This window comes from Eucyclogobius newberryi, unplaced genomic scaffold (genome assembly GCF_026437365.1).
Source record: "Eucyclogobius newberryi isolate DKJ021-1_F unplaced genomic scaffold, fEucNew1.0.hap1 SCAF_4, whole genome shotgun sequence".
NCBI lineage: Eukaryota > Metazoa > Chordata > Actinopteri > Gobiiformes > Gobiidae > Eucyclogobius > Eucyclogobius newberryi.
Window position 1 is genome coordinate 27,612,617 of NW_027316056.1, and position 23,006 is coordinate 27,635,622.

At 42.1% G+C, this 23,006-nt stretch overlaps 2 protein-coding genes across 2 annotated transcripts; both read right to left on the reverse strand.

Annotated features, from left to right (window-relative positions):
* Positions 1-19: 19 nt before the first annotated feature.
* Positions 20-1,992, reverse strand: slc25a4 (solute carrier family 25 member 4). Its single transcript, XM_072462776.1, has 4 exons — positions 1,767-1,992; positions 796-1,282; positions 568-708; positions 20-490 (listed from the first exon to the last, which is right to left on the reverse strand). Exons 1-4 carry the CDS (start codon positions 1,875-1,877, stop codon positions 330-332), a joined length of 900 nt encoding a protein of 299 aa, XP_072318877.1. The 5' UTR covers positions 1,878-1,992; the 3' UTR covers positions 20-329.
* An 18,969-nt stretch (positions 1,993-20,961) lies between these two features.
* On the reverse strand, positions 20,962-22,689 carry helt (helt bHLH transcription factor). Its single transcript, XM_072463249.1, has 4 exons — positions 22,452-22,689; positions 21,843-21,947; positions 21,626-21,722; positions 20,962-21,504 (listed from the first exon to the last, which is right to left on the reverse strand). The coding sequence occupies exons 1-4, from the start codon at positions 22,491-22,493 to the stop codon at positions 21,026-21,028; spliced, it is 723 nt and encodes a 240-aa protein (XP_072319350.1). The 5' UTR covers positions 22,494-22,689; the 3' UTR covers positions 20,962-21,025.
* Positions 22,690-23,006: the final 317 nt, after the last annotated feature.

Below are 23,006 nucleotides of genomic sequence, written 5' to 3' on the forward strand. Positions count from 1 at the left end.
TACAAATATAATTAAAAGCTTTAGAATAAGAACTCTTTATTAATAAAACAATATAAGAGCTGGGTTGTATGGATCAGTAGGACCACATTAGAACAAACATTGCAAAATGTGGAACAGAAAGTGGCATTGTCCAGTATTTTGGCAAAGCAGCGACGGACCACCAGCCTCAGCCTGAGTAGGTTACCCTGCCCCAACCTGTGCCAGAAATGGCATATTTACAGTTTTGGAGGAGCCATTTCTTTGGCTGGAATACATTCCCAAAATCACCAAATTGATAAGACTCTTTCAGAATTAAGCCCTAGGTTGAAGGGTTTCCTTGGAAACTTGGTTTATTTTGTGTACTTCTTGATCTCATCGTACAGCACCAACACAAAGGCACCGCCCATGCCTCTAATCACGTTGGACCAGGCACCCTTGAAAAAGGCCTTTCCTCCCTCATCCTTTATCATCTTCCTCCAACAATCCATAGTGCCTGTGTACATGATGTCAGCTGTGGAGACAAACCCTCATTAATCAAGTTTGTGCAGATGCATGTGATTGACAGCCACCATTATTGACCACACTCACCTCCTTTGCGTCCAGACTGCATCATCATACGACGTCTGACCGTGTCGAAGGGATATGAGATCAGACCTGCTGCAGCTGTGACAGTCTGAGCAATCATCCAGGTCACCACAATATGTGTGTTCTTAGGGTCAGGCAGCATGCCTGCAGTCAAGATATATGTATAGATAAATGTAGGATAATATACGACACCATACTAACTAAATACGGACTATAATATTTTATACAGACCTTTAGCTGTGTCGAAGCAGCCAAAGTAGGCCGCTCTGTAGATGATGATACCCTGAACTGACACATTGAAACCCTGGTAGAGACCCTTCAGGCCATCAGTTTTGAAGATCTTAGAAATGCAGTTGCCCAAACCAGAGAATTCTCTCTCTGCCATGCCTTTACCAATATCTGCAGCCAATCTGGTTCTGGCAAAGTCAAGAGGATAGACAAAGCACAGGGAAGTAGCACCTGCAGCACCACCTGATGCCAGGTTACCTGCAAAGTAACGCCAGAACTGTGTTTTCTGGTCCACTCCACCCAAGAAAACCTTCTTGTACTTGTCTTTGAAGGCAAAGTTGAGGGCCTGAGTGGGGAAGTAACGGATCACGTTGGCCAAGTTGCCTCTCCAGAAAGACACAAAACCCTGCTCTTTAGGGATTCTGGTCACACAGTCCATGATCCCTTTGTACTGCATATCTACAGTGATCTGCTTGCTGGCATGTTGGACCTGCAAACCAAGAGTTGGGGTCATTGAAAGTGCATAAAAATGTATCTTAGCGTAAGACATTTAAATAGGATTAATTAACAACTATTTTGTGAGTTATTTTGTTATAAAGTCTGGCTGTAGCCGGCACATGTGTGTCACTTGAGTCAAGTCTATCAAATTACATAGTTCAAGTTAAATTTAGAAAGCTACTTTCTCTAATAATTCATTAATATTATTACGTCCTAATGTTAAACCACGCAGTAAATGTTTAAAAAATTGAAAGCAAATGGCTTTATTTCAGCGCTTTTAACACGTGGCCAGAGCAGGTGCGCAAAACCATTCCCAGAGCACCTCGTGCGCACGTAACACCTTTATTACACCTTTATTACACCTTTATTACATGTGTTAATACTCCCTTCATCTGTCCGGCCCTGTTATTGAAGAAACAAGCATGTACACCAGGCGTCTCTATTCATGCTGACAGCAACAAGGTGAGATTCTTTACCTGCAGCAAGAGCTTGACCCTCTCAATTGGAGCGACTGCTGTTTTGGAGATTGCTGCGGCGATGCCACCGGCAAAAAAGTCTATCATAAAACTGACCACTGCGTCCGACATGGTTGCGGTGCTGATAAAGGAGCCCAAACTGTTCAACTATCTCCAAGCTCTTCAAGGAAACCCAACGCTCCACCAAGTGGACGCAGCCCCTCCATCTCCCCACATATATCACCCCCATTTCTCGCGAGAAATTAAAAGTGATGTATTTGCGTTCCGACAAATCGTTTCACGGGGCTGAAAAAATATCCTAGGTTAAAGTTCGATTTTTGTGGTCAACGCCATGTTCAAGAGGCCAAGCCAGTTTACACCGGGGACATTTGAAGGAGACGACTTTATCACATTATTTAGTCATGTTTATGGTCCCACAGAACAGAACCCATCTGTCAAAGTGACACTGACATTTTCAGGTTTGAGTACACCTGTCTTTCAGTAGCTTTCATTGTGAAATCATACTAACATAGGCCTAAATCAACAATCTGAAACTATTTGAGGGACGTCTTGACAATCTGCTTTGTTATATTACTCCTATTCAATTCACTAACTGTCATAATATATGTCAATTAATCATATTAAACATGGCTCTGATAGTTCTGTCAACCTGCATGATAAAACGAAATGCAATACAAATAAAAAATAACTGATGAAGTTAATTTGCACATTTAACACTGTGCTATATGTTCCATTGAGCTTTCCTGTGTTAAGATCAAGTAAACATGTGGAGCATCTAAACTAAACGGAAGAGAAAAGAACCATTACAGCCTAAGTCCGCTAAGGGACGCCATTTGACTGGCCTATTTGACCATCCCAAATTTCCTCTAATTTTACCCGACCAATTGCATCAAAACGGAAACTAAATACTAATATAACATGTTGTAGAAAAGGCATGGACACTGTTCTGCACCTTTAGACTTCATGATGGATGTGCAGCTCAGGATGTAGTGGCAGGTCTCATCATAGGCCAATGTCAACTTTCTATAGCACATTTACAACAACACCAGCTGCCCAAAGTGCTTCACGTACACAATTCATGGTAAAAACACAGATTAGTGAGGGCTGCTCTACAGTGCAGTTGTTAAATTAGTCAATAGGTGGCGGTGGAGCGACGTTCGTACAAGGACAACAGGTGCCGAGCCTAAGCCTATACAAATACATACACATAACGCTCCACTTTACGCAGTGTTTTTTCTTCCCTTAATCGTTCGTTCCACAGGGGGAAACGCTGCACCCACGAGCTGCCCTCACGAGACGAGAGGTCAAGGTTCACACCCAGCTGCACGGTGCGCTATAAGACCCACGTGCACCTGTCTGCTGCAAACAAATCTTTTTTATAGGACTACATGGACTTAAAAACTGAAACTGAGTGTCTCATTTTGGCTGAATAATTACCATTTTGTTCTGATAAATTATTATTGTTTTGCTCGGTGCTCAAAAACAATTAATGTTGTTTTATTTTATTTATTTTATTTATTTTATTTATTTTATTTATTTTATTTATTTTATTTATTTTATTTATTTTTGATTATTTTTGATTAAATATGTTGTCTAAAAAAAGTACCCACAGAACTCCCTCTCTGTCTGTCTTTTATTAAAATTGGAATCTAATAAAGATCTGTGAGTTGTGAGTAACTCAGATCTGAGGATAAGGGAGGGGGGCCTGGGTCTGGATTAGCATTTTGAGTCTGAGGAGCTGCAGGTGTCAGACAGTTCGAAACCCCCCACCCCAAATCACCACCGTGTATCGCAGCCATTCAGTCAGTGACTGATTTTATCTCGTACCACTGTGACAAATACCCTTTTACATGCTTGCTCCCCTACTGTCTTTCACCCGCTCTATCTAAGATCAGCAGAGATCGGCCACATAATGGAGATTATAAATGTCAGACTGGGTTAAAACCAAAGATTTTGAGGGTCAAAAACACCAGCGTGCGAGCTTTTAACTGTGCTTACTCATTCAGATTCTGCAATGTTCTTTGTGTATCTGTCCTCCCATGTTGACAAATCAAATCATGCTCTGTTGATAAATGAGATGCACACACCATATTTTTTTCAATATTTATGCTCTTAGGGCAGCGTAGCTGTAACTGGAGGTTTTTATTTCTGTTCCTAACTGGCCTGACCATAAGCGATTTCTAAGAGGAAAGTTTTAAGCCTGGTCTTAACTGTGTCGGCATCTTTAACATGAACATGGAGCTGATTCCATAACACAGGAGCTTGGTAGCTAAACGCTCTACCTCCTACAGTACTTTTAGAGACTCTTGGGACCACCAGAAGGCCGGCATTTTGAGAGCAAAGAGCTCTGTTTGGATGATATGGTACTAGAGCATCTTTGAGGTAGGATGGGGCCATGTAATTTATGGCTCTGTAGGTCAGGAGTAGGATTTTGAATTTGATTCTAAACTCTAAACTCGAGAGGAGCCAGTGAAGAGACTCCAGCACCAGCGTAATGTGCTCTTTTCTTTTAGTTCCTGTTAGTAATCTTGCTGCTGCATTTTGAACCAGTTGAACGCTGTTTTCACCACAAACAGGGAGTTACACTGGTCTAATCTAGATGTAACAAATGCATGGATACATTTTTCAGCATGGCTTTGAAGTAAACAATCTTTCTTATCCTTCAAAAACTCCACTGGCCGTCTCTCAACCGACAAAAGCATTGCTATCCCGCCAGTCCCCTAAAGTCAAGTGCTAATACAGATCCAGCCGATGCGACGCACACTGGGCTCACTGCTGCAGACAACGGGCTCCACAGGCAACAGGAGAATCAGATTACGTGTCTCTTTTTTGGCTCCCGGCCTGTCGTCACAAACGTCAAAGAGGCTGACCGGAGACAATGCAAGTCAAAACGCAGCAAAAGAGTCATGTGCAGCTGACGTCTGACACTCTCAGCCAGGACAGTGCCCAAGAGAGTGTCCAAATCCTAAGAGTCACAGCGATGACCAAGCCCCATGACCAATCAGGAGACACACTGCCCATGGGGAACGGAGGGCCGAGCGGCGGAGGAGAATTATAGCTTGTGTTCACGTGCGAGTGATAGTGTGGAAGGTTGGAAATGAAGAATAAACACTAATAATCTACTAAGGGTGATATTAGAGCGGGAAAGACATTTAAATCCAAAGCATCAGTGGATCATTCAAACTATGAGACTGAACACCCGACCAGTATTAATGGTACGAATGTAGATCATTTAGCAAATGTTTTTAGTTCATTCTTTTGTTCGTTTGAAAGGACACACCTGTGTGGAAAGTATTCTCAGCTGCGTGCCTTACTAGAACAATATAAGGCAAATGGTGTTGTGATTTCTCCAGAAAGTGTCACAAAACAGCTAAAATGGTGAATGTCATTAAAGCTGCTGGGCCGGATTCTATTGGTGGGAAAAAGAATGAAATGGCCCATAGCTCATATCTCTCTTGTGGTGAAGAACTTTGGGAACATTTTAAAAGATTTTATCCTTGATCTTATGGATTTAAGTAAGATTGTAAGATTGTAAGATTTTTATCCTGGACAAAATATACAAACACCTGGAAAAATCAAAATCCTTCACAAACATTTGACTTGCTGATTTTTCCTCTGCTTTTAATAAAACACAACCAGACATTTTAATTGTACACATTGCTTCTTATTTCAACCTTCCTGATCAAATTTTATTGTTGCTTTTAAACTTTCTAACCAACAGAGAACGAGTCTTTGTAAATGGCTCAGGACCGACATCAGGGCGTTCTAATAATCAAGTGTATCAACAGTTTTTGCATACATTTCCCTCCTAATCCCCACAGAAATCACTTCATGATAAACAATACCATAGTTTGCCTTTTGAGTAGACTTTATTTCCAGCAAACCTTACTTTGCGTGGAATTGAGTAAGAAAGTATGACCTAAAAGAAGTTTGCGGAGTCCACAAAGTCTACAATGGCTTCATTTATTTCTTCAGCCAAAAGCTGTTCCTTATCCAATTAGATCTTCACTATCAACACCAAGCGGCAGATTACCAGACAAAACTCTCTTAATTGGATGAGTAAAATGGGATCAAATACGCAAACTTTGCAGAACTTTCTGAGGGTCTCTGCAAGCACTCTAAAGGACATTGTATAGACGTGTATGTTTGTCTGATTCAAAGGTTACACTTTAAAGTATCTTGAGACTTAAGACAGAACAAGACTAACAACAGGTCTCAAACAAGTCAATCAATGAATTACAACAAATTAATTACTGAATGGTCTCTACACACAGACTCTGAGCGAAGAGGCGTGTGTGTGCGTGTGCGTGTGTGTGTGCGCGCGTGCGTGTGTGCGTGTGTGTGTGCCTGCCTGCGTGTGTGTGCGTGCGTGTGTGTGTGCCTGCCTGCGTTTGTGTGCGTGCGTGTGTGCGTGTGTGTGTGTGTGTGCGTGCGTGCGTGTGTGTGTGTGCGTGTGTGTGCGTGCGTGCGTGTGTGTGCGTGTGTGTGCCTGCGTGCGTGCGTGCTTGTGTGCGCGCGTGCGTGTGTGTGTGTGTGTGCGTGTGTGTGCGTGTGTGTGTGCCTGCCTGCGTTTGTGTGCGTGCGTGTGTGCGTGTGTGTGTGTGTGTGTGCGTGCGTGTGTGTGCGTGTGTGCGTGTGTGTGTGTGTGCGTGCGTGCGTGTGTGTGTGTGCGTGTGTGTGCGTGTGTGTGTGCCTGCGTGCGTGCGTGCTTGTGTGCGTGCGTGTGTGTGCGTGTGCGTGTGTGTGTGCCTGCATGCGTGCTTGTGTGTGCGTGTGTGTGTGCGTGTGCCTGCCTGCGTTTGTGTGCGTGTGTGTGCGTGCGTGTGTGTGTGTGTGTGCGTGCGTGTGTGTGTGCGTGTGCCTGCCTGCGTTTGTGTGCGTGCGTGCGTGTGTGTGTGTGTGTGTGCGTGCGTGTGTGTGTGTGTGCGTGTGCCTGCCTGCGTGTGTGTGTGTGTGTGTGCGTATGTGTGTGTGTGCGTGTGTGTGTGTGTGTGCGTGTGTGTGTGTGCGTGTGCCTGCCTGCGTGCATGTGCGTGTGTGTGTGTGTGTGTGTGCGTGTGCCTGCCTGCGTGCATGTGCGTGTGTGTGTGTGTGTGTGTGCGTGTGCCTGCCTGCGTGCATGTGCGTGTGTGTGTGTGTGTGTGTGTGCGTGTGTTTTTAATGAGAAATGTATTTTCTCTGTAAATATTCTTATTGAGATGTTCTTCAGCGGCTTCACATCAGCTTCATCTGAGTCACATCTGGAACATATCTCATATTCACAGGTCTTTATAATGACTAATCAGTTAAAGGAGCACTATTTAACTTGATGATGATATTCTTTTCCTAGAATGTTACACAAATTATTATTACTTGGCACGCGGGCCGTAGTTTTCCCAGGTCTGCACTAGATCTATCTATTTTGCGTTTATTTAATTACAGCAGGTTTTATTGCTCTAAAATACCTTAAAAACATGCATTCTTATGGTGAGCCGGTCCACAGACCTGACCCGTGACTCGGCCTGGTGACGTCATCTGCTTGTCTCCATGGAAAAAGATAAGTCACGGAGATGAGCAGGCGGCGTGCTCGTCTCCAGATAAGTACACAAAATGATCATCAGTTTCAGCCCTAACTGCTAAACTTACACTGGAGTTTAGCATTCAAGTTGTGTTTCTGTGTCAGTGAAGATGCCCAGTTTAGTGACACATCCCGCATACAAAACAAGGACAAAACACTCCACTTAGTTGTGACATTTTGGTCCTCTCTGCCGTCGTGCCCTCGTTATCATCGCCTCATTTCTGGAGTACGACGTAATCACAGTGAAAGAATTCCTCTTGAACGGTGGTTGCCGAAGATGTGGAGTAAGTAATACGCTTGAAGACGTTGGAGAAGGCAGTGGCCCCTTAAGAGTGTGGCCTGTTCATTTAGTCAAAGAAGAATAACTCACTCTCCAAACCTCAAGTTCCTTTTGCTTCAGCGCGGAACTTCATTATCTGGCCTTAGTCCCAAATTAGTGCTCATCTCAGAGGCTGGATAATGTCAGCTGCTGGAGGGAATTGAGGAAGAGTGTGTTAAAAGGTTGGGCCTGTAGTGGTTCTATTGTGCACATGCGTTGGTATGTATGTAAATGTGTTGGTTTTTGTCTGGCAGGTTTTGTGTGGTCGTGAGGGTCTGCACCTTACTTACCCCTGCACTTATGTCCTTCTTCTATTCAGAGAGAAACGAGGACGGAAAACAGTGACATCACCCACTCACGAAGATGGATTTAAAGTTAACTTAAAGGGCATATTGCACCATTTTCTCCAGAAACAATTTAAAACACTATGAAGCCGTGAAAACGAAAATAATATACTGTAGAATGCTGCACCAAATCTGCAAGTTCTTTTATGATGTAGACTGACGTAGCAGGCGCGTGGTGACCAGAGAAAGACTACTGCTGCACATGTATGTTAAAAAGGAACATGTATGTTAAAAGTACTCTATGGACTGGCTGCGACCAGCTAAAACAAGACAATAAGACAAAATATGAATAGTTTATGACAGGACTTTTGGTGGGCAATATTTGTATATTTTGATGAATGTCCAGTGACATTTGGTTTTGCAGATGTTGGTGTTAATGTGTAATGTTGAGTTGCTTGACCAAATGATGAATGAAGTGACATAATTGCGTGTTTCAAGAATAACAGACACGGATGGATGGCAGTTTCCACCAAATAGAGTTTTTTTTATATTATTTATGACGATGATAAAGATTGGGCACTACGGTGATCTGGGCCCCGTGCCGTAGCGTGATTCTGATCCTGTTCAACCACAGACAACTTCAGCTCACCCACTCCTGGTGGTCGACCGCGGGCTCCGAATGGCACGTGGATCAAACTCTCAGAAGCAGCAGATCCAAATCCATCCATCCATCCATCTTCTGCCGCTTTATCCGGGGCCGGGGCGCGGGGGCAGCAGTCTGAGCAGGGACTCCCAGACTTCCTTCTCCCCAGACACTTCCTCTAACTCCTCCGGGGGATCCCGAGGCGTTCCCAGGCCAGCCGAGAGACAAATTGTGATCCAAATTCTACAACAAAATGGTGTAGCGTTGTTGTGTTTTGTCATCTTGCCCATCTGTTAATATTTCTTTTAATAGCATTTCTTTAAAAGCAGAAGTTTGTCAATTCTTGTTTTACTACTATTACATTTTCAGCATTACAGTTCCTAGTCGACCTAAGTAACACCCATTAATGTAAAAGTTTGCAGTATTTGAATATTTCTGTTTATCTTACAATTACCGCCTTCCTTCAATTACCAACACCTTCCGTCTCAATGGAAAGTAATGTTGATTTTCCACGCTCAGTTCTAAATGTCACATGCGTTTGGTCTCACGTCTTCATGACTCTTATAAATATTTCACAGATTAGCCGTAAATGTTTGATAAATCAATTTGTTCTGATGTGTGTCTATTAGTCGTCCTGACACCGCATCGCTGACCCTTTGATTGGAGGATAAATCTCGGCTGCTCTGTCCATCTTGAGTTGATGGCCGAAGAGAGGCCAGATTGACCTTTGACCTGCGCAGCTGAGCTGCGCCTGTCAGAGGGTTAATGAGCGACGCCTGTTCGGGGCATGGCCTGAGTGACCAGCCCCTGTTTGACCCGCACGCACCTCCTCCTTCCTCCTGATCTGTCCTGCACACAAGCCCAGGTTTGTACAGCTGCTGCACAGCTTCCAGCCATCACCACCCTACTCCACGTCCACGCAGCGGATGACGTGAGCAATTATACATCCTTGTTACTATATACTATTAGCTACTACTTTTACGTTAGTATCCTAGTTCACGTTTTACAATTTTCCTGCCCCTCCCAATTTTGCTTCTGACTGCTACTGACCTGCACTTCTGTTGTGAATGCATTTCCAGTCAAGTTATTTTAATTTCAGTGGAGTAAATAAGTAAGTAAGTAAGTAAGTAAGTAAGTAAGTAAGTAAGTATGTAAGTAAGTAAGTAAGTAAGTAAGTAAGTAAGTAAGTAAGTAAGCAAGCAAGCAAGTAAGTAAGTAAGTAAGTAAGTAAGTAAGTAAGTATGTAAGTAAGTAAGTAAGTAAGTAAGTAAGTAAGTACATTTTATTTGTATAGCACCATTCACAGACAGAATTCACAGAATAAAAGAATGAAAACACAAAACGTACAGTGAGCAATACAAATTCAACAATATACGGTAAAATCAGTCCCTAAAACAACTTTAACTAAAAGGCCTGACTGAATAAAAAGGTTTTGAGCTGACCCTTAAAAGCAGCAACAGAGTCCGGTGACCGTAGGGAGAGCGGAAGAGGGCGCAACAGCCTGGAAGGATCGGTCTCCTCTGGTCCGAAAGCGAGTGTGAGGAACCAACAACAGTTTCTGATCCAAGGACCTCAGTGAGCGAGTGGGAGTGTACGGTATGATCAGATCGCTGATGTACAACAGGACCTGACCATGCGAGGCTCTGAAAGTCAGCACTGAAATGTTAAATTGTATCCGGCAAGAGACCAGCAGCTTGTGACGGGCTGTGAGAATGGGTGGGCCTTTATATCTGTGCGGGTCAAGATCCTCGCTGCAGAGTTCTGGACCAGCTGCAGACGAGAGAGCTCCAGGAGAACTAGAACAAAGTCTCACCATTAAATTGTGATAGAAAGTGGATTTGTGTAGACTGTATATAACTCTTTTATTCTTAGTTTTTCTAAAGTATTTGAAAAGTGCAATATAAAAGATATGTATGTATTAGAGATGGATAAAGATATTTGTAAACGCATCTTTGCTAAATAATCTATTACGTTTGTTGCTCCACTGTAGAATTGCCAGTGAATTATGGATGTTAAGTGTCGCCCGGTAACCAGTGCCACTTACTTCACATCCTGAAAATGAATGACATTAAACAACATCATAAATGCCCGACCAAAATGTTTTACAATTAGGTGTTTGAAATGTTAGAAAAGGCTGTTTTTTTACTCAGCAGAACCCTCAGTGCGACGGCATCTCCACTGCTCATCAGATGCAGCAGAAACCAGCCGAACACCATCCCAGCCCAGTTTGTTAAAGTGAACAGGGTAATGAATTTAAAGTGCTATAATCGCAGCTCTCTGACATGCGGTTTTAGTGGGTGGGATATGGCTGTATGAAAGTAGGGCTGGGGGGCAGGGAGTCAGCCTCTGTGTACGTATGTGTTGAGGATAAAGACCTAGAAAACCAGCCTGGCTTAGTTGACAGGTGACAAGGGCTGTTTTCAATAGGGATTTTGTAATACCAACAGTGAGGAAAAAGCGGGCCTACCAAGGGACTAGTGAAAGGAGAGAAAAAGGACTTTTCTTCTGGCAGTGAAGGAAAGGAGAATGGGCTCCGAGGGACTTAAGGAGCTCACTAATCAAACTGCTCCACCGTCTAGCGCACTCATTTTTATTCAAAACGTCCAAATGCTAAATCATGCCAATCGGATTGATCCCGATGTCAGTGCCTGTGTGGTATTCTCATTCTCCTTTTTTTTGCTGTGTCCTCAACTTTGACATATCAGTCAAGCAAGGACAGGCCTGTTACAAAGCGCACGGATCTGGAGCCTAATGGTGAACGAGTGGTATTTTAAATGCTGTTGGGAAATGTTATTGATTAACAAGGGCTTGAAGTGGTCACTATATCCTTTATATTTTGCTACTTTAAAACATTCCGGCATATTGTACCTCTGCAGATCCTGGTGACATTTTCTACATTTATTCCAATTTGTCCACTGTTATTATCCAAATTACACTAAAATTCAAAAAGATTCCTCAGTGTAGAGCTTGTTTCACTTATAATTGGAGAGAATCAAATCAGAGAAGCCAAAACTGCAGAGTCTCAGCTTCACAAAGAGTCCAACCGTTTGTACTCCAAAGGGTTCTAGAACAACTTCAGTTTGAAGGATGAGGGGTTAATATAACATTTTACTGTAACCTATATTCCATATTATTATCATTAACTTAAGTAGTTAAACAATCTACTTCAAATGCCATCCTATAGGCAAGTGTCAGGTTGTAGTATGTGTGTGGTATTAGGGAGGCATAATATTAGCATGACTAATGGCCATGGAGCAACCTCTGGTATAGTACACACCATCTATATGTTTAACACAACAATCCTGGTGCTATTCTTGATGTCTGTAAGCAAGCACACAGAGAAGAAAAACACATTTATATTGACTATATTCAGACACTAAATCTGCAAAGCATCCTCTCACTGAGAACAGCTCTGTAGCAACAACTTCTCCAAAGTAAGGTACGATTTTTACCCAAAGTTATGTTACAAACGTTTAATCAGACAAAACAAATTACCATTCAAACCACGCTATTGACTGAATTTACGATATTTTAAAATCCACAATAGTTATATTCAAACCATGTGGATTAAAGAGTCCTACGGTGTGTCCAGCAGAGAACGTTTAGTGGACTATAGGTCCCTGAGTGGCTTCCTCCTACAGCTCTATAAGATTAAATCTGAACCCAGTCTGTGTGGTCCTGCTGCAGACTGAGGATGGACCAGGACACATGAGGGACGTAGCGCACCTCAGTGTGTGGGAACTACATCCACAGAAATCCTCCTGTCCAAATTCATTTCGTTTTTCTTTCCTTTGCGCCCGCACCCACAGCCTGTCGCCTCATCCATTTTTAGATTTTCATTTTTATTCACAGGGTGACAGGGTGGAGGGAAGGGTGTCAACAGAGCATGGGGCAGTTTGTGGGATTGTTGGTCGTCTCATGCCAGTGGAAGTGAGCGCAGGCCTCAGACCAGGCCTGGCAACAATAGCCACAGTGTTGTTTGGCTAGTAGCGTCCAGGACTCTTGGACATTCTTCCCATGTCAGTATAATCACTACTGGGAGGTAGCTCCATTAGGGATTACCATATCATTAATAGTATCCATGACTTTTGTTCAAAGGCTACTTGTGTAATGTTGCCTTGTGGATGACGGCTAATCCGCTCAGCTGCAGCTGTAGATCCCAGCGTCACTCTCTCCTCACAAACACATATAGAAGCATCTCCCTGTCCAGGCCCACGGGGATCAGGCCACTGAAAGACAGATACAAACAACAGTCAAATACAAAGTTCTCCATAGAGAAAAAGAAACATCCATTCTACACTTCCCAACTGATCCGCCCCGCCTCCACCTCCCTCTCCTCTACGCTCTTCCTATTGAGCCCCCGCTCTTTAGCTCAGTGCTCCTCTAAGATGGTGGGCCAGATTAGGAGCCCAACAATAACAGTTTTCAATGTAAAATGTGCATCTTGTTAGGGCCTTTTCTTCCTTTTCCGATCTCCTATGACAGCCAGTGAATGAAAATGAAGAAGCGTTCACAGAGTTATCTGTCGATGTCTCTTTGACACAAACGTCAGTGAGTTTTAATCCTCCTATTCCTCTCTCACGTCTAAACGTGGGATGAGAATTCATTGCCCCTACAAAGTTTGTGAGCAGTTTATCATTATTGTTCACCTTGTGCATTTGTATTTTACAAGCCTAAAATCAGATTACAATTTGAATTTTTTTGACTGGCCCTTACTTATAAGTATTCATTTATGAAAGTGTAGATTTTTTTTCCTGTAGACATTTTAGACAGGACAAATGTACTGATGAAGCATGAGGAAAGACATTTAGCATAATGTCAGAGGTGTGATTCTATCCCTCAACAGTGCAAAAAGCCCAGTCAGTTTAAAAAGCTGCGGGTCATTTGGACGTCCTCTATTGGCACAAAGACATTCTCAAGCCACATAAAACACTGCATGCGTTTACCAACAGATTTATGTTGGTGTGTTGGCACCATGTTGATGTGGGTTGTACCACTGTTTAAGTACCTGTTTTAAGTTTACGTTTGTCCTCTCAGTTCCAAATCTAGTGGGTCCACATGTGTCCCAGCATCATTGTCCTCTGATCTTGTCAGCTCATATATTTCATGTGTGTAGTAACTGAGACAGACAGCTGTGCTTGTTGATCCATGGAGAAAGTTGTGTTGCAACTTGTTCTTGATGTCAGACATGGGCGCCTGCTGTGAAGGTCACACAGGGGTCATGAAGGCTATGACTGCTTCGGCCACCACCATGATGGCTATTAGCATGTAGCACTTTGGACACTGAAAGATTCACCTGTTGTTGAAGCCTTTGAAATGTGATGTTTTATTTAGTACAGATACACTACGCAACATACGTTTTCTGTTTTCCTATAAACTTACATGTACAATGTACAATGTACAATGTACAATGTACAATGTACTTGTACCTTGTCTCAGCCCTAAACTTTCATCCAGAATATTTGGTCATTGATTTTGATTCACTCTTCTGACGATGAAGTCCTTTGCAGCCGGTTCACCCTGACTGCCAATCTGATTCCAGCTTTATTTCTCAGTGTGGACTGGTTAGTGTGACTTGACCTGGGAGAGTGACCCATGGAGCCCCGGGGCGGCCCCTCTCTGGCCCTGCCCTGGCCCCGGACACAGCTAAATTCAGCGGAGCGTCCAGACAATGGGGCAATCACTGCACACTGGCCTCTCAAGAATCCAGCCATGCGCACCAGGAGCACATTAGGATCTGTGCATTTTACTTACCCTTTATTATTCTGAGCCTACAAAGACATGACTGTTGCATCAACTGCATCAGGTGCCTCGGCTGACCGTCTGACCACATCACACACTTTGGACTTTGAGCTCTTTGCATTATGTTAAGAACAGCAAGTTGCATTCACATTGTCAGTTTTGGTATTCTCCTCTCACCAGTCAACCGTTATGTTTGGGAAAGATTTCAAGCAGCAGCAAAGCAAAAAAAGCAATCTTGAAGAAACTTCACATGTGAATGCAGTTTCACAAGTGCCAGGATGATTAGAGCTGAAAGGACAGCTCTCCTTTTTGAAACCGAGATGTTTCCAAACTGAATGTGAGAAAGAGACACAACGATGCTCCGGCAAAACACTATTGTCACAATTTCAAATGTCTGTTATTTTTTCTCACATCTATAATCCGTAACAAAATGCTTATGTGATTATGCTCATTATGCTGCCTTCCTATGTATTCTACTTCTTTAAAGATCACATTACTGAATTGATTAATTGAACAGCACTTTTACACGTTTTGCTTGCTCTGAAAAGGTTATTGTTTTATTTTAAATTACTATAGCCCTAAACCAACCAGTGTAAGGAAAAGCACAGAGTTACTTATTTGATCAATTAAATAATGCATCTAATAGTTTAGTTGACACAATATGTCTATATTGAGACTTCTGAACATGTCAAATCTAAATAATTTAATGGCCTGGTCATGTATTCACATCTAGTGCACTGAATCCCATCTTTGTCTTTATTACACATAGGCCTTTCATAAGGGCATGCAGTGCATGGTGCCCTTTGTCCTGGCACCATGCAAAATTACCTGATTTAGCTTGAGCACTTACCCATGTCACACTGTCTGTGCTGGTGACAACAGGGGCCCTTGTTGTTGTGGCACAACATGGCGTAAGCAAACCCACCCTCTGAAGCTCACAGGAGCCACCCAAACACGCTCTGCCAACCTTTTGTCCCGTAAAACAAAGGCAAACACCCAAATGCACTTTCTCTTGGCAAATGATGCCTTGATTGTGCAAGTTAACAAGCTTGCTCCTTTTCCCATGAATAACAAAGAGATTGGTTGAGTTTGTTGTTAATTATTCGTTTCTCCCTGAGTTCTTGTGGAACCTCTTGCACACTTATTGTGTTCCCATATTCTGGGCTGCTACTCTTCTCTGTGTCGGCCCATTGTGTAAGAGTGACACAACTGTTGACACAACATCACAACAAAGCGGCTGCAATGATGTCCGCGGTAGGATATTTTGTACAGTACACATTATGTGCTGATGTGACGTCCTTCCAGCCCTGCCCTGGTCTCTCGGCATTAAACACTGTCACTTTTACTCCTCTGTTTATTTCTGCCTCTAAAGTGAGAGTTTCAGAGTTGAATGGGACATCTTCGTGGATTTGCATAATTTTGTGGCATCAGGCTGTATGCTGGTGAGCACATGGAGAGTCGTGCCAACTACAGAAAGGTGAAGCCTTCACGTCATGGCAGGGGGCAGAGATGGAAGACTGGAATGTAGCAGACTTTTTCAGAGCTAATACAGTGATCAACATGGAACAAAACGTTCTACTTTATTCAAACACTGTCCTGATGCTCCTCTGGTGCCTGCCTTCACTACAGAGCGTGTTGTTCACTGTCTGTCTCTGTCTGTCTCCAGACAGTAGTGGTGCCAAAGCAGTAGGACTGCTGCACCTCTCACTGATGGGAAACTGTTGCTCATGCTCTGGGTTGGCTGCCAAGTTTTGGCATTATTGGCAGGAGGAAGGGGTGTGTGTGCGGGGGATGGGGGGTTACAGAGAGGGGGCCCTTTAAACCCTGTGAGATAGTGCTATCTGTTGTGGGAATGATCTCCATCTCCCTCTAACCCACTTTGGAAAAAACTCCCTGTTTTCATTTTTCTCTCACTTTCTTCTCTTTGTTGCCCCCATCCCGGCACTCACCCCACTCATCCACTGCTCTGTCTCTGCTCTTTCAAGCTGCACATCACACGACCGTCCTGAGATGAGCTAGCGCAGATCTGATGCCACTGGAGCACTCTAGGATTACCAGACAGCGCTGACTGTGGCAGGCTTTCTCACACAACTGCGAGCATAGTTGGCTCCCATCCCAACACCAACTGTAACTTTCACAAAGCTCTCTTATTGTTCAGAAGACGCCAGGCCCATGCCAACATTGTATTCATTGAATCACAAAATGTATATATATATAAATATATGTATAAAATAATAATAAAAATAGAAATAATAATAATAATAATATATATATATATATATATATATATATATATATATATATTTTCATTCTGAATAAACAAGAGGGAAAAAAATCACAGTAAATAAAGCAAACGCGAGTGTCCCGTGAACACAGAAACTATCCCACTGTTCAAGCACAGCTTCATCTCCACAATGGATGCTGTAGTTCATACTGTCGTTGTGTCACCCTCCAGTGTCTATGTGGTGTATGAATGAGAGTGTGTTGCAGGACAATCTGACGTGTTTACAGCATGTGAATCATGTATATTCATTAACATTTGCTGTCTGCTTCAAATAAACATTAATTAATTGATTTTCCCTTTCGGGGTCGCGGGTGACTGGAGCCTATCCCAGTGACTTTGGGCCTTAGGCGGGGTACACCCTGGACAGTGGCCATCTTGTCGCAGGGCCGACAGACATTGACATAGACACAGATAACCATTCACTCACTAGAGCCAATTTAGAGTTATCAATTGTGCCCAACACATGAATGTCTTTGGACGGTGAGAGGAAGCCGGAGAACCCGGAGAGAACCCACGGTAACATGGGGAGGACATGCAGACTCCACCCAGAGAGATCATGTGATGTTGGTCTGGTCCGGGAATCAAACCCATGATCTCCTTTTTGGGAGGCAAGAGCGCTAACCACCTTCCTCCACCACCCTGCACCCCACCTCAAATGAACAAATAATAATAATTATTGATGCAAATAATACACAATTTGCAGAACAGTTTGTTAAGACAGTTGTATTTGCATTTAACAACGCAAAAATAATTAAGACCAATGCAAAAAATGATATATATTTTATAATATAACCACGTATTTTCCTTATTTTTGCTCTGTCTTTGCTTCTCCTCTCAAACCAACAAACTTCATGTCCTCTGTCACTATATCTTTATAATGTACGCAGATTTGAATTTAATTTTTCTAAATTTTGCTTTTAAAAGCCACAACCACTCAATATCACAAGCAGCTTTTTGCTATCTAAAAACTTTGCCAAAAGCAAAGGCTTATTATCTAAACCAGACTTATCCATGCATTTGTCCCGGCCTGCTCACTGGCCTTTCCAAACGAGAGGTGCAACAACTACAGTGATTTTTACCTCAATTGGATCCCCAAAAAGTTTCCTTACTTTTTTAGATAGTGCTTAAACTAAGAGTACTTTAGGATTTGTCCAGCGACAACTTTGTCTTACATACAATAGACAAAGTTTTGTGTTTTAGTAATAAAGAATTATAAAATTGCATTGAAACACTCATCAGTAATGTTCAGAATGAACCAAGTCAGGCCCAAAGCAGAGCTAAATAAATAAATACATACATACATAAAAATAAATCATTGGAAAGCAATCAAAATGACTGAAACAGCATTAAAGCAGTTCAAAATGATAGAAAACATCTTTAATTTTTTATTTTCTAAATATACATTGTGTATTTGAAACCCGTTAGAAAACATAATGTCTTAATTTTTTCCTTATGGCACAAACCTTTCCCATGAGAAATAAATGCCATAAAATGATTCACAAGAATCCAATTAACAAACTAGAAACTAATAAGGCAGTTGATTTATATAGCACCCTTCATGACACCCAAATCACTTTATATTGCATTATTTATTCACTCACTGGTAATCGACTACTGTAGCCCAAGTGTCCTGAGGTTTCCCATCCAAGTACCAAGGGCTACCAAGTGAGGCAGGGGCCCTGCCTCACTTCGCATCCAAGATCACAAGATTTTAACTCACCCTTCTTGTTCTGTAAAGAAAATCAATCAAATCAAATGTTTTGTGCTTTACACAATGTGTCCCCTTTACCTGGTCATCCAGACCTAGAGCCTGCCGCATTATTCCATTGCCAGTATCCTCTGTTGTCCTGTAATTTCCTCAATTTATAAATCATTTAAGAAATATTTTTAAAGCTAGAGATCAGATAACCTAAATTGTGGATGGTTGTTTAAGGATGACTGTGTCTGTGTGTTTTCAGTGATGACTGCTTTTAATGAAAGAGTTTATTGTTGCTGTTCAATGTGTCATATTAATGCCAAAGATAAACATTCTTAAAGCACAGAGCTGTGGTTTAAATGACAATAAATGCCCTGAATTCCCTTTTTTTTATCTCGCTCTATGTATTATTATTCATGTGATGTGGTCGGGCTAAACCTTCTCATCTGACTGAACTTGAGTCTTTATGTGTGCAGAGAGTCAGGATTTAAACCAATATGGTGGCACTAGTGATCCCCGGGTATTCCCTTAGAGGCATCCCCTTTCTTGTATTGTCACTCTGCCATCGTCATGGCCAGTGTCTTTCATTGGTTTTCTTGCTGCTTAGTAGAGCTGGTTAACATTTCTTTATCCATCTACCCAAGCGGCTAATGTGGATTTATGCCTAGCCATCCATATTCTGAAACAGTTGACACATTGTATATAAAATGACTTCATATAATGTACAAAGTGGGACGCCATTTTGAGATAACATTTTTTAAGTTTTAAGTTTTATGGACATGTTAAGAAATTATAGTGTGAGTGAGGTTTTTTTCTTATTTTTTGCAGTAATGTTCTCCAGACAAAAACTTTGATTTCATGGTTGAATTTTTTTTTTTTCATGGTCATTCAAGGATGAAGCACAAGGAGTCGGAGACTGTTCCCTTTCTATTGGACCACAATGGGCGTCTTGGTTAAAAAAAACTAAAAGAAACAAGATCCTTTATTTTCTATTTTTATTTACTTTTTCCCCCTCAATCAAACACATTAAAACACAGCAGCTTTACATTGAAACACTGAATAAACTGGAGCCATATACATTGAGCAGGTGGCTTACTCCATGTGGTTGATTCAAAAAAAGACCTATCTTTTAGAAATAAATACCCTAAAGCGGAATGGTAATTTAACCTTTTGTCAATAAATTAATATAGTCCAAGAAAAAGAAGTCATTATTTTGGGTCTGTGTATTTATGGGTATTTGGATTTTCTTTTTTTAATTTAGTATTGAAAATCCTGTAATGAGTTGTTGATATTTGTAAGAAAATGATTTCTTAATTGTGTTAAGTTAATTCTGGCTGTTTTTGTTTTTGCCATGTGGATAATATTATTATTATATGGAAACACAAAAAGTTTTTTTTTTTTCCTTCGTATTTTTTTATTTTCTGAAATCTGCTGTGGTCAAGGAGAGGAAACCGTCCACTATGATGCCACTATTTTTGGAAGGTCCAGATGGAATTCTGTTATTTCCGACCACTACAAGTTCTACTGTTGATACTTTCACCAACTACCAACTACAACCCCAAATAATACAGTTTGTTCTGCTATTCCATTTTGTGCTATGCCCTCCATCGGGCATTGCTAGAACCCCTCTATCAATATTGTGGGAGTCGTAAGAAATATGGTATTTAGAAAAAGTAACAGGAATATAACAGGGGGAGTAGGCAGTAGCATTCAAGTGGTTTAGTGCTGAGAGCAGCTCTGGTTCAGTCCTGACTATGTGAGTGGGACATGTCTCTGCTGAACCCTGATCAACTCTGGTAGGACTGTGGTCAACACGTCCCCATTAATCTGGAAAAATACACCCTTTCTTCCCTGAGAGACATTGATAAATGAAGGCTAGTCACAAATGTGTCAGCTCAAGCACTCTGACATATGGAAACAGGATTGTTTCTTTTTAATCTAGATATTTCAAAACATGAAAATCAATATTTTTTTTGTTTTTTCAGTTTCTTTTTGTTTGTTTGTTTTATATATTCTAGGTACATTGGAATTAAAATATAATTGCACCACTTGAACAAAAATCAGGTAGCATCTCATCTTTGTTTAAACAGAGACTCATTATTTTATTTTTCAATAGTAACTTCTGAAAACACTGTCTCCTTCTTCATTTATTTACACTAGTTTGGTCCCTCTGACCATCATCAGGTGGTCCTCCCATGCACTTGTCACCCAGAGTCTGGCCCGGAACAATCACAGTATTCATTTCTGAAAGGAAAATAACCACTAAATACAGACACAGTTTTGTGATGGCCAAACAAATGTATGTTTTTCCATTTTGATTCTGTATTTAGAGTTGTTTAAGCCTGATTGTTGGTGCAAACAGATATGTGAGTTATTGTGTTGAATGAAGCGTTGAATTAAGAGGGATCTTACTTCCATCCATACAGGAAACATTGACAGAGATATAAGCAAGTACACTTTTTTTCAAGTTTGTAAAGCACGCTGCCTCAATAAAATGGTCCATTTTTACTCACCCAGCCCAAATAAAGGTTTATATGACACCTCGACACAAATAAAAGGAAACATGAATGAAATCTAATCCTATCCATCCCCACAGCATAATTACATAATTACAAAAAACAGACATCACACCCGTACTTTTTTTTTATAACATTTGTTTTATTTACACTATTTACATTTACGAGCTTCACTGCATTATTCATATAAATAGGCTACGGACTAACCAGGCAATAGGCTACAACGCGTGTTGCGCACTGTGCAAACTAAAGGTGTTTGCGTGCGTATGACCGATGAAGTTGAAGTAATGGTGGTCCAGTCCCTGCACTGGGGAGATGTAGCCCCCGTGCTGCGTGTGTGGCGCGTGCACGGCTGGGTAAGGCAAGCCGGGGCCGCGCGCGGGGCCGTGCCATGAGGAAAAGTGTCCGGTGGGATTTTGCTGGTGGTACATGGCCTCGGTTGGGCTGTGGCTCTGGTCCGGGGACCCATGGAGCTGTCCCAGAAAATCACACGACTCCGGGGGAACGGAACTCACGTGAGAGCCAAAAACTGGATCCGTAACAGCGCGCGACTTGGACTGCAAGAAGGCTAGGATGCGAGCATACTTTATGTCTTTGGTTTCAGCCCTGTCCTCTGTGGTCAGGTAGTGCACTAGGTTCTTCATGCACTCGTGGTAGCCGTAGTGGAAATAATTGGCGAATTCAGCCAAAAGCTCACCTGCAAGGAAAGAAGCGCGATAGGTTTTAGTCCATATGTCATGCATTGGTAGATTATTACAAGCGGCTACATTGACGTACAAATCTGAAACAGTTTTGTGCGTAAAGTATGTCACACTCACCCTTTTCTCTCCCGCGGGGAAAGTCCGCAGAGTGCAGCGCGCGGAGATACTGGACTGTCATCTCCAGGATCTCAGCCTTTTCTAGTTTACCAGAGTTCTACAAAAAACAAATAGCACCAACTCTTAAAAACGACAAACACGCTGATCAACTACTGTGGTTGCAATTTCTGTCACATATGGATAAATACAATGTTATATAGAGATTTAATTCCAGTACCTGTTTGGCTAGTGCCATTGGAACCGTTTTTCCCAATTCGTTGAGACAGCGGTTGATGCGGTCGCGTCTGCGTTTCTCAATGACTTTGTGGGAAACAGGAGTTCTCTGTAAATGGAAAAACATGACATGTGAGTATAAATAGATTGAAGCAAATAATTAACTTTCGTTCCACCCATAGCAAGCAAGAGTTATTGATAGACACCAAACACAGAGTTAGATATGCACACATTTTACGCACGGCTTCCTGGAGCTGTAGACATCTTCCATCACAAATAGTCTACATTTTTAAGTGACTAGACTACTTAATTTTCTTTACAGTTGCAAAGTACATCATTTTAATCACCCTGTCCTGCCTGAAAGGAGAAGCATCTAACGCGAGAGTCACCACACTAAAAGGTCCTAGACATGGTTAGGCGCCCTTTACGCACACGGATCAAACATGTTTTCAAAGGTAAAGCAACAACAAAAAAAAAGATAATACATCGATAATCTTCCTATTGTTTTTACAGACAACCGATAATATTAAAAAAGTCCACAAAAAGGCAAAAAAGTAGTATTATTTCCCGCAATTCAGCCTGCGCCATGATCCAAAGTGCGCATTGCGCATACCTTTCTCTCCTTCAACTTCGATGCCATCGTTGGATTCTTCATTGATTCCTTAAAAGCTGCAAGTGATGGAGAGGCTTGTGTTGCTGTTGCAGGAGCAGACTGAAGTCTGGTGAAGCTGCTACTGGTTTTAAAGGCGCCTCTGTGGCATTCAGCCTTAAATTATTCCACTGGATTAGAGACGCGCACTGGCTAAATGTGTGCATTTAGGATCAGTTAAAGAAATTGTAAAAATCTCAAGCCATGGGCTTGCAGGGGGGCAACCTGCTTTGTTAATCCACGTGGCTGTTCAAAGGACACGTGATTAGTTTGCGAATATTATTTGCATAGTAAGAGCCAGGCGGGAAATAAGAAGTGAGCGTGGATGCGGCTGGCGCACTGCGCGCACTGAAGACAAAGCCTCCGCAGAATGAAACCTTTCTTACATCTCGCGTTTCTCACACGATCCACAGTTTACAAATCCCAGCAAGCGATCTTAACTCGCATCTCGGCCCAGCAGTGTTAAGGCCTGTCCAGTGTCATTAGAGTAATTAAGTAAGCCTTTAATAGGCTGTTCCG

Excerpts from the sequence above, each read along its gene's own strand:
- slc25a4 (XM_072462776.1), bottom strand. The coding sequence starts at position 1,877 with ATGTCGGACGCAGTGGTCAGTTTTATGATAGACTTTTTTGCCGGTGGC. Across the intron at positions 1,283-1,766 it reads GGGTCAAGCTCTTGCTGCAG|GTCCAACATGCCAGCAAGCA; the intron begins GTAAAGAATCTC and ends CTTGGTTTGCAG. Across the intron at positions 491-567 it reads GCAGTCTGGACGCAAAGGAG|CTGACATCATGTACACAGGC; the intron begins GTGAGTGTGGTC and ends TTGTCTCCACAG.
- helt (XM_072463249.1), bottom strand. The coding sequence starts at position 22,493 with ATGAAGAATCCAACGATGGCATCGAAGTTGAAGGAGAGAAAG. Across the intron at positions 21,948-22,451 it reads CGAAGTTGAAGGAGAGAAAG|AGAACTCCTGTTTCCCACAA; the intron begins GTATGCGCAATG and ends TTCCATTTACAG. Across the intron at positions 21,723-21,842 it reads CAATGGCACTAGCCAAACAG|AACTCTGGTAAACTAGAAAA; the intron begins GTACTGGAATTA and ends TGTTTTTTGTAG.